The 12022-nt window shown below is 42.1% G+C and overlaps 1 protein-coding gene across 1 annotated transcript in view; it reads left to right on the top strand.

The window, feature by feature from the left end:
- Positions 1 to 12022, top strand: part of VN1R1 (vomeronasal 1 receptor 1) — a 32830-nt gene extending 20808 nt beyond the window's left edge. Inside the window, exon 1 of the mRNA XM_070386951.1 lies at positions 1 to 12022. This exon is cut by the window's left edge and continues 20808 nt beyond it. Coding sequence (XP_070243052.1) covers positions 3104 to 4048 — 945 coding nt within the window. The 5' untranslated portion in view covers positions 1 to 3103 and the 3' untranslated portion in view covers positions 4049 to 12022.

Below are 12022 nucleotides of genomic sequence, written 5' to 3'. Positions count from 1 at the left end.
GAGAATCCCATGGACAGAGAAGCCTGGCAGGCTACAGTCCATAGGGTTGCAAAGAGTTGGGCATGACTGAAGCGACTGAGTACATGCACATATGTACAGAGAACGGCAAAGGAAGAAGCTACCCTGTTTTTTCTCATCTTGCTCTGTCACTCATCTGTGTCCAACTCTTTGCGACCCTGTGGACTGCAGCACGCCAGGCCCCCCTGTCCTTCACCATCTCCCGGAGTTTACTCAAACTCATGTCCATGGAGTCGGTGATGCCATCCAACCATCTCATCCTCTGTCACCACCTTCTCCTCCTGCCTTCAATCTTTCCCAGCATCAGGGTCTTTTCCAGTGAGTTGGCTCTTCACATCAGGTGGCCAAAGTATTGGAGCTTCAATTTCAGCATTAGTCATTCCAATGAATATTTCGGGTTGATTTCCATTACTAAAGCATTTTCTAAAATAGCGTCATCAGTCTGAGTCCTACTACAAACATCCGTTTCAGTTTTGTGACCCACGCCTATTCTTGTGTTTTACTATGCTCCTGTCCTTTTCTCTTTTGCATACAACCCATCAGCATATAATAATGTACAGCGTAATAACTTGAGTGCCTCACTTATGGTCTGTTTCCCTCAACCAGGATAAAAATTTCAAGGTGGCAAAATCATTGTAATGGTTTGTGTGCTGACCTATCCTCTGCACCCCAGGAATGGGTGTGACCCACATAAGCTATAGAATGAATGTTTCTTGAAGCACTCGGTGTCTCTGTAATATTCCTGTCTGTTAGAACCACTCTCTGTCTTCCCTTCATTTTGACTACCCTAGAGTCTCAGGCATAAAAACAACAATTGTGTTTTGAAGACAAGACTAAAACAGGGACTACAAATTTCACACAGCCATGTGTACAACTTCTCCCACTTACGGGACCTTGATGTCCTCCATTTAACTTCCACTGGGATTATTGTTCATTTTGAACAAGTGGTTTCACTCCTCTGTTTCTGCCATTTCTGTTAGATGCCTCTCTCACCTTAATCGCTTTGCTTATGTGCACACTTCACAGATGGTTTTCACAGAGACTCACCATTCCCTTTGCAGACCTTGTCACCGCTATTCCAGGTGACATGATAATCACTTCCCAACAAGGAGATGAGGTCATAGAGACACAAAGCCTTATTTCAGAGTTGAGATGCCCCTTTTCACACCTGCACAGCTGCTGCCCAGGCACCTACTGTGCTGATGGGAAATACCAGTCAGGTAAGTAGCAATGTGTTTCAGGTAAGTGTCAGATTTTGAGACCAGCTTCATTAGAAAATTCAGTCGTCCATATGGAAAAAAAATTCTGTTTCAGGGGGTTGGAATATAAAAGTATACACACACCTGTAATGCATACACATTCAGGACAGATTTTTAAATGTTTTTATTTCATATTGAAGTATAGTTAATTTACAGTGTGTTAGTTTCAAGTGTGCAGCAAAGTGATTCGGTTATACATATACATATACTTTTCAGATTCTTTCCCATTTCGTTTATTACAGAACACTGAGTTCCCTGTGCTATACAGCAGGCAGGACAGGGTTTTTTCAGGATACCCTCAGCATAGTGCTACCCTCATTCACCTGTGTTGAGACCGCCTGACATCTCTCTTTCTCCTTTGTCTCTGACTCAACACAGTTTTCACTGTCAAGGTTTCATGCTACAGGCAAACGGCCAAAAATAAGATAGAGATGAGCTCCCAGCAGCTGAGCTGACATCTGGTGTCTGTGTTTTGTTTTGGGGTCGGGGGAGAGAGTATGTTGGGTTAAATGCAATCTGTCTTAATATGCCTTTAAAGTTCTGTTCTTAGATGAAAGTTAACTTTTATTTAGAGAAAAGTAAGGTTCATTTCATCTCCAGTGTCAGGGACAATGATTTAAAGAAACATATGGCTAACTATTGTGTTTGACAAGACGCTATAGGGACAGGCTGGATGTTTTCTGCCCCACACCAGAAGCATTATGTATCTCCAAGATATTTCGCTATTAGCAAGAAATGGCTTTAGATATCATAATCTTGGTATTTTAGATGGTTGTTACCATAGACTTTTTTAAAGTTGAAGTATAGTTGATTTACAATGCTAATCACTGCTGTACTGCAAATATTTATTTATTTGTTCTTTTCCATTATGATTTTTATACTGAATATAGTTCTTTTTGCTATACAGTAGGACCTTGTTTATCCATTCAAAAGCTTACATTTGCTAACCATAGACTTGTTCAGTGTCTAGACAGACTCAGTTGGGGAGGGGGGTGGTTGGAACATGTCTTAAAATTATGTACTATTAATACATGCCTTATTTCTTTGAAAATGTGTAGAATTTTGAGTTTTCATTTAAAATATTTGTATATTCTTTTGCCTTATGATGAAAGTCTTATTTGCCAATTATATTAATACACTTTGCATGTGTTTCTAATAATTAATGCCAAATAACTGGCAAAATGTGAGTATGGACAAATGTTTAATATACCTTATAGATACTTTTATTTTCATATATGCCTCTGTGTAACTTCTGATGTTTTTTACAAGTACACATAGAACATCATGTTGATGGACAACCAGGGAAAATTTTTTATTTGAATCTTGGTATCTAATTTTGATTAATATTTTTCAACAATTATGTGACATATTTATATGTGTAAAACTACATGAAGCCTAGTTTATCCTTCTATCCTGTGAAATCTTTGCCTCGATTCATATTCCTCTACTTTCTTAAAAAGAAAAAATTGGAAACATACACGTGTTTTATATCTTACATTTTTCTTCTCAGAGTGTATTGTGGCAGAAGATCTGTATCAGTGCACAGATAACTCCCTCACACATCTCTGCAGCCTCAGAGTTTCCTGTTGTGCGTTTGGCCACTTCCACTCATGCAGCAGATGACTTCATGATCGTAGTCTTCATTTCCATTGCCTTTGCACACATGAGCAAAAATTCTAAGTGCCCACTTAACGTGAGATTATATGAGATGCAGGCTTAATATTGAAAATTGAGGGACATGGTGATTATGACACACTTCTTTTCATCCTTTTCACTCTTCATTCCTCTAACTTCAGTAAAACCAGCGCCCTCTAGGCACTGATGTGATGTTTTCTGCCAGCTTGGAAATGGGGACTATATTCCTCATTCAGACAGGAATTGGCCTCATGGGAAACATCTCCCTCTTTTGTCTTTATAACTTCACTTTGCTCACTGGACATAATTTGAGGCCCATAGACCCAATCCTCATGCAACTGGTCATCGCCAATGCCACAGTTCTTTTCTCTAAAGGCATACCACAGACACTGGCAGCTTTCGGATGGAGGTATTTCCTGGATGACACTGGATGTAAACTTGTCTTCTATTTCCACAGAGTAGCCATGGGAGTTTCCTTTAGCACCACCTGCCTCTTCAATGGCTTCCAGGCCCTTAAGCTCAAGCCCAGTATCTGGAGGTGGATGGAACTCCAGATGAGAGCTCTAAGATTCATTGCCTTCTGCTGTTTCCTCTGCTGGATTGGGCATATCTTGATAAATTCTTGTATCTTTATCATAGTAAAGGGTCCACTGAATGAGAAGAACTTCAGTACGAGAAATAATTACGGGTACTGTTCTTGGTATATGACAGAGGGTTCTGTGGGCTCACTATACACAGTCATGTACTTTTTCCTTGATATTCTGAGTTTAGGTTTTATGGTCTGGGCCAGTAGCTCTATAGTTATTTTCCTGTGCAGACACAAACGGCGAATCCAACGCATTTGCAGCCACCGAGTCTCCCCCAGACCTTCCTGTGAGGGCAGAGCCACACGCACTGTCCTGGTCCTGGTAAGCTCTTTTGTTACATTCTATACAGTCTACATCATTTTGACAATTTGGATGACTCTAGTTGCAAACCCAGGGCAGTGGATGGTGAACACCTCTGTCCTTTTGGCCACATGTTTTCCAGCATTCAGCCCCTTTGTGCTCATTATCAAGGACACGCGTATCTCTCAGTTCTGCTTTGCCTGTAGGGCAAGGAAAACACTGTTTGCTAATGTGATTGTTGTTCTATGAATCTGTTCTCAGTGGCATTCAAATATTTATCTCAACATTTGTGAATATTTTGGGGACCTCTTAAGTGTTGGGTATTAATTAACCCTAAAAGGAAATATATTATCCGTTTCTAATGGCCAACATTAAGTATTTAAATAATTAAAACTTATTTTTATCAGCTGTTTTCACTCAAATAATTTCAAAATATTCTGACTTTAAATACTAATAGCTTATTTTTTTAAAAGGTCTATTTATCTCTGGATAATTGAGTGTGCTCTATTTTTTAAAGTCTTACTCAATCTTTTGTAATTGGAAATCCCAGCAATTTTAATGAAGTCTAGATATAATGTACATACATGTGTAAATATCTACATTCAACTGCCAATAGCATTTATTACATACCAAAATTATGAGTCTTTAATCTTACTTAATTCCAAAATTATCAAATCTATTTTACTGTTGTTTTATAAAGTTAATATACACATGTTCAATGATTTCCTTTGTTTATTTTAAAGTTTGTGAGAAAACTATCATTTATTTTATAGTACTTTTTTAACATTTAAAAGCAATATGCTGTGCTCAGTCACTTCGGTCGTGTCCAACTCTTTGCAACCTATGGACTGTAGCCAGCCAGGCTCCTCTGTCCATGTGATTCTCCAGACAAGAATACTGGAGTGGGTTGCCATGCCCTCCTCTAGGGGATCTTCCCAACCAAGGAATCGAACCAATGTCTCTGGGGTCCCCTGCATTGTAGGCAGTTTCTTTACCCACTGAGCCACCTGGGAAGCCCATTAGCACACTAAGACCCCCTAGACCTTATTCCCATTAGCTCACGGTATCAGAGTGTGGAGAAGCAAACCTACAGATCTGTCTCCCGACTACCTTCATAAGGCATGTAACTGGTCTGTTACCAACTGCACAGGCCTCCTGAACGCATGGTTTTTCCAGCCCTGCAGAGCCCGTTAAATTGCTGATGTAAGCAATATATGCAGTAGGCAAGGGCACCAGTATAAAGACAAACACTCACTGAAGTATCAGAGCAGCATTTCACATGCTCTCCTCAAGCACAGGATATGGAGTAAGTGAAGAACAGAAGCAGGAGAAGTCATGTCCTAGAGCAGGCCTGGTGGGCACTGCCAGTGGGCTGTGCAGTAGTGTCTTTGTGTGTGTGTGTTAGTCACTCAGTTGTGTCCCACTCTTTTGCAACCCCATTGAACTGTAGCCCGCCAGGCTCCTCTGTCCATGGAATTCTCCAGGCAAGAATACTGGAGTGGATTTCCATTTGCTTCTCCAGAGTGTCTTATACAGGAATTGTTAATTTGCATGTCATAGGTCAAATTTATAAACAATGATGTTCAGTTACTTAGTCATGTCTGACTCTTTGCAACCCCATGGACTGCAGCATGCCAAGCCTCCCTGTCCTTCACTATCTCCCAGAGTCTGTTGAAACTCATGTCCATTGAGTCGGTGATGCCATCCAACAATCATCCTCTGTAGCCCCCTTTCCTTTTCCAGTCAGTTATAAACAGTAATCTCTATTAAATGTTAACCTGAAAAAAATGATACCGATTTTTGTTTTTATGTTAACCATTCTTCTATATTTTTTCATTCTTTTATTTTTAATACAACTTTCTTGAACCTTGTATTGATAACTCAGAAGAGAGTCCACCTCTTGTCAATTGGCTTGCAATAGGAATCTTTACTGTCTTAAATTAGGCTAATAGTTTTTTAAATATAAACTTTCTCACAAATCCCATTAACATCGACATACTTAATCCTCCTTTGTATCAGTTTATGCAGTTTTCAGAAAGTTTGAAGAATTCACGCATTCTTGACACTTGTGCAATTACTAATATTGTGTCCACAACACATTAAGTTTGGCCCATCATTTCTGTTCATTTGGTCCTTTCCGTTTCTAATAACATATCCCCATATTTGGTGACCAGGGTAATTGGGAGGGAGAAATCGGGGAAAGAATGGGAATTCCTAGAACACAGGCTTTGTTGGGGTTTCTGCAGGCAAGGCAAGGCAGGGCTGGGTAAAAAGCTTAAGGTTGGCTGGTTTGAATGATTTCCACAGGTTTTAGGGTAAATAGCCCTTTCCCTAGTCATCTAGTTCCTGGCCCTGGGTTGATTTAGGACAGGAGAAACATTCCCTTGTGTGTAAGTGGCAGGTGGCAGAGCCCTGAATCTACACTTGAATGGTGTGCTCCAGGGAGGCTATTTGCAATAGGAACACAACTCTAGCTCTGAGGTTGGCCCTGTGATTAGTCTCTGCCAAACTGACAGATACAGAATCTAAGAAAGTACCCATTAGAGAGTCAGTGAGTCACTCAGTCATGTCTGACTCTTTGTGACCCCATAGACTGTAGCCTAGCAGGCTCCTCTGTCCATGGGATTTTCCAGGCAATAGTACTGGAGTGGATTGCCATTTCTTTCTCCAGGGGATCTTCCCAACCCAGGGCTCAAACCCTGGTCTCCCTCATTGTAGACAGATGCTTTACCATCTGAGCCACCAGGGAAGTCCAGAGAAGGACCCTAAGTCCAGATAAAAGGAGTTTTTACAGGTCGGCCCATAATTAGGTTTGCTGTTTTCTTATGGCATTAGCCAAGAAAACATCTGTAATTTGGGGGATCAGTAATATTATCTTGGTAGAGTTGTAAAGTACATTAAAATTGTGAGATCTACAATCAGTCTTGGTTTATGTGTCAGGGGAAGTTTGTGGGCCTAGCAGTGGTGTTGTGGGAGGGTGAAAGATGATGATTTAGTAAAGTTCATGTAAAGATTCTTGATATTTGGGTGTAACTAAGGGGAAGAAGGGAGAAGGGAATGGCGACCCACTCCAGTACTCTTGCCTGGAAACTCCCATGGACGGAGGAGCCTGGTAGGCTGCAGTCCATGGGGTCGCAAACAGTCAGACCCAACTGAACGACTTCACTTTCACTTTTCACTTTCATGCATTGGAGAAGGAACTGGCAACGCACTCCAGTGTTCTTGCCTGGAGAATCCCAGGGACGGGGGAGCCTGGTGGGCTACCGTCCACGGGGTCGCACACAGTCAGACACGACTGAAGTGACTTAGCAGTAGCAGCAGCAAGGGGAAGTGGTCATGGTCAGAGATACAGGGCAAGAAATTGTGGTGTAAATGGAGGGGCTGGCAGGAGAAGGCACTGGGAGCTGAGGATTCCTCTGCCCAAGAAGTAGAGGGGTTGGTTGATCCGAGTCAGGTGCCTCCTGAGGAAATCATTCATCTCCACTAATATTTAGAATGGCACTGGGACTTCCCTGGCTGACTGGTGGTTAGGCCACTGTGCTTCCAGTGCAGGGGACCGGGTTCCAATTCTAGACCTAGATCCCACATGACACAACTAAGATTCAGTGCAGTTAAAAGTTCTCTCCAAGATTTTCACAGAGGTAGTCATATAGACAAAACATGTAATAGAACAAAAACTAAGCGCTGTGCCAACGCTCTTTTAACATTTTGACTGTAATCATGTCTTCGCTTTTATGTTGAGAATCCTGGGTTTAAGGCCTCTTCTTTTACTCCATTAACCATAGGCTTTGCTCTTATCTTTAATGTATTTCATCCTTGCCTGCCCACAATACCACTTAGCTAATTTCCGGATATCAGAATGGGCCAACCATCCCTGCAGATGCCGCCATGATGGAAACATTTCCCAGAATGACGGGTTCAGTAGGGTCGCAGACTGCGTGGGGGATGAGCTAACAACCAGAAGAGTCGCTCCGAGAGCGTGCAACGTGTCGGGGTGGGACTTCCGGCATCTGGCACATTGCGGTTATTATGACTGTTTTTGATACCATTCGCTGGATCGGAGGTTCGAGGTCCCCACTGCACAGTGGTGGGTCTGACATTCAGTGTGGGCGCTGCCGTAGTGTCTCCACCGTGTCCTGCTCAGGGCTACCTCTCATCTCCCGCGTAGCCCTGGCACTGCTCCGCCCACACCTTCCCATGGCCACGCTGAAGGCCCAGGCCCAGGTGAATGTCGGTTCTCCAGACTCTCAACCTTAACCCTACTTAAAAACGAAGGGTCTCCAGCTCTGGCTATAGCAGTGCATGCTCCTATTTCCAGAACAGCGGGGCAGTTATAGACATAGGGTCCCCAGTTCTGACAGGGATGATGAAATGTGGAACAGTGTTACAGGCAGACGGACACACATATTCAAAGCCTTGGAGGCACACACGAGTCAAGACCATTCTGGAAACCTGGGTTCCCTCTCGTGTCCGCAGGAAGCAGTGTGAAAGGAGGCACACTTGGGCAGTCCAAGCAGCTGGGTCTTCAGTCGGGGGCTCCTGGGAATCATGGACGTTGGAAGAGAGCAGGGACTCTGAGCCGTGGTTTTCAAAGTATTTGAGATGTTGCTCAGGGCGAGCAGACTGGGTGGGACAAGGCATGATGAAAGTGGAGGGGGGAAAACCAGTGAGGAGGCACAGGAGGACAGTTTTGGCGGTGGACAGTTCTAGAAGTGGCGGTAGCCTGGAAATTAATGCAGGTTCTTGATGGATCTTAATGATCGAAGTAAATAACCCCTCAGATTTTTTGCCCAAACATCTAGGAGAATGGAGATGGGGAATTTGGTGGGAGAAACAGGATTCAGGGCAGATTATCAGTTGGATTTTGGATATGGGGATTTTGAGATGCCCCACAGGGGAGGTGGCACATAAGCAACTGGATTCCAGGTCTGGAGTTTGAGGAGGGACCCTGAGGCCTGGACCAGAATCAAGCCTTGTGCTCAGATTGGGAGAGCAGGTTTTACTGTCAGATGAATCCTGAAGAGGGATGTGCTGAAGGGCAGAACTAAATTGAGCGTGTAGTGGGGAGGAGTACTCTGTTTGGTACAAGAAGAATCTGCCAGAGGGGAAAGCGGGAGGAAGTAAAGAGCCATGGCTGGAATGGAAATATTGGTGGAAAATGTAGATGCTCCATTTTAAAGTCTCAGCAGACTCACATACACTCCCTGTAAACAGGGGAAAGGCCAGCCAGGCTCGTGCAGCAGCCTGGACCCAATCATGAACAGAGGGGTCTCAGCTTTCTCAGGAAATTTCAAATTTATAAATGGATGGACTCAAGGCTACCCAGGCACTTAATAATTGATTGAAATTGGTTCCAAAATCCACAGAGGATACCAGTCTTACTTTCTGGAACTTTCTGGGATTTTTTAATATTTTTGATCCATGGTTGCTTGACTCTGCAGATGCAAAACTGGTAGATATGCAAAGGACCAAGCATTTTTATTAAATATCACATTTTCTTAAATGCTTAAAAGGCACGTAAGAAGCAACCAAATTTTTAAAAACTCATCACTTTATTTACACCAATATCATTTTCTGAAGTGTTGATCCTGTGGGCAGAATTAGCTCACCTTTACTATTTTTGCTATTCCAAATCCGGAAAGATGATGCTGTGAAAGTGCTGCACTCAATTTGCCAGCAAATTTGGAAAACTCAGCAGTGGCCACAGGACTGGAAAAAGTCCGTTTCCATTCCAATCCCAAAGAAAGGCAATGCCAAAGAATGCTCAAACTACTGCACAATTGCACTCATCTCACACGCTAGTAAAGTAATGCTCAAAATTCTCCAAGCCAGGCTTCAGCAATATGTGAACCGTGAACTTCCTGATGTTCAAGCTGGTTTTAGAAAAGGCAGAGGAACCAGAGACCAAATTGCCAACATCCACTGGATCATGGAAAAAGCAAGAGAGTTCCAGAAAAACATCTATTTCTCCTTTATTGACTATGCCAAAGCCTTTGACTGTGTGGAACACAATAAACTGTGGGAAATTTTGAAAGAGATGGGAATCCCAGACCACCTGACCTGCCTCTTGAGAAATCTGTATGCAGGTCAGGAAGCAACAGTTAGAACTGGACATGGAACAACAGACTGGTTCCAAATAGGAAAGGGAGTACGTCAAGGCTGTATATTGTCACCCTGCTTATTTAATTTATATGCAGAGTACATCATGAGAAACGCTGGACTGGAAGAAACACAAGCTGGAATCAAGATTGCCGGGAGAAATATCAATAACCTCAGATATGCAGATGACCCCACCGTTATGGCAGAAAGTGAAGAGGAACTAAAAAGCCTCTTGATGAAAGTGAAAGTGGAGAGTGAAAAAGTTGGCTTACAGCTCAACATTCAGAAAATGAAGATCATGGCATCTGGTCCCATCACTTCATGGGAAATAGATGGGGAAACAGTGGAAACAGTGTCAGACTTTATCTTTTGGGACTCCAAAATCACTGCAGATGGTGACTACAGCCATGAAATTAAAAGACGCTTACTCCTTGGAAGGAAAGTTATATCCAACCTAGATAGCATATTCAAAAGCAGAGACATTACTTTGCCAACAAAGGTCCGGCTAGTCAAGGCTATTGTTTTTCCAGTGGTCATGTATGGGTGTGAGAGTTGGACTGTGAAGAAGGCTGAGCGCCAAAGAATTGATGCTTTTGAACTGTGGTGTTGGAGAAGACTCTTGAGAGTCCCTTGGACTGCAAGGAGATCCAACCAGTCCATTCTGAAGGAGATCAGCCCTGGGATTTCTTTGGAAGGACTGATGCTAAAGCTGAAACTCCAGTGCTTTGGCCACCTCATGCGAAGAGTTGACTCATTGGAAAAGACTCTGATGCTGGGAGGTATTGGGGGCAGGAGGAGAAGGGGACGACAGAGGATGAGATGGCTGGATGGCATCACTGACTCGATGGATGTGAGTCTGAGTGAACTCCGGGAGTTGGTGATGAACAGGGAGGCCTGATGTGCTGCGATTCATGGGGTTGCAAAGAGTCGGACACGACTGAGCGACTGAACTGAACCAACTGAACTTACTATTTTTTAAAAACATCCATAAATTTGCTGCTTTAGCCATCTCTAAGTACATTCTTTAAAAGTATAGAGTACATTTATGTTGTTCACAGGATTCACCCATGTTGTGGCAGGTATCAAAATTTCCTTCCTTTTTAAAGTTGAATAATATTCCAGTGTATGTATACAACACCTGTTTATCCATTCAGTGGTTGATGGACATTTGGGTTGTTTTGACCTGTGGCTATGGTGAATAACGCTGCCATGAACATGGCTGTACAAATGTATCTTCATGTCCTTGCTTTAAAATGTTTGGGGCATATGCTTAAAAGTGAAATTGCTGAGTTATATGTTAAATCTATGTTTAATTTTTTAAGATTTTGTCATACCATTTTCCATAGCAGCTCCACCATTTTACATTTCCACCAGCAATACCACAAGGGTTCCAAATCTTCCACACCCTAGCCAACTTCTACTTAGAAACTTCTAAATATACAATTCAGTTTTGTTAACTAAAGTCATTAAGCTGTGAATTAGATCCACAAGTCTTAATCATCTTTCAACCAGAAGTCTGTAACTTCTGATATCCTTCACTCATTTTATCTACCTATCTTCTCTTCTGGCAATCACTAATCTGTTGTCTGCATCTGAGTTTGGTGGTGGTGTTGATTTTTTTATTTTTTTTACGATTTTTTATGATTTTTATTTTATTTTTTTTACAATTTTTTACGATTCTTGAACACCATGGTTAGAACTGCTTGGATTCACTCATATTTTTCAGGGATATTTTTCAGTAAATAGAACACTAAATGATCTTTAGTTGAATGAATCCACAACTGGGAAACTTCAGAAAGGACCTAAGCATCCACAGATTTCAGTATATGCATGGGATCCTGGAACCAATCCTCTGTGGAAACTGAGGATTGACCACTGGATTTGTCTTTCTCTCTCTGACTTATTTCACTTTAGCACACTGCCCTCAAAATCCAATCACATTGTTGTAAATGGGAAATTTTCCTTCTATTTTTATGGTTGAATAAAACTGAATAGTATTCCATATATATGACACGATTGTCATCCAGTCATCTATCAATGGACATGTAGGTTGTTTCTAAGTCTTGGATATTATAAATAATGCAGCAGTAAACATGGGGTACAGATATCTTTTTGAGATGATGA

This window comes from Bos mutus, chromosome 18, assembly GCF_027580195.1.
Source record: "Bos mutus isolate GX-2022 chromosome 18, NWIPB_WYAK_1.1, whole genome shotgun sequence".
Lineage (NCBI taxonomy): Eukaryota > Metazoa > Chordata > Mammalia > Artiodactyla > Bovidae > Bos > Bos mutus.
Note: the sequence above shows the minus strand (reverse complement) of the source record. Positions and strands in the feature narration are given on the sequence as shown.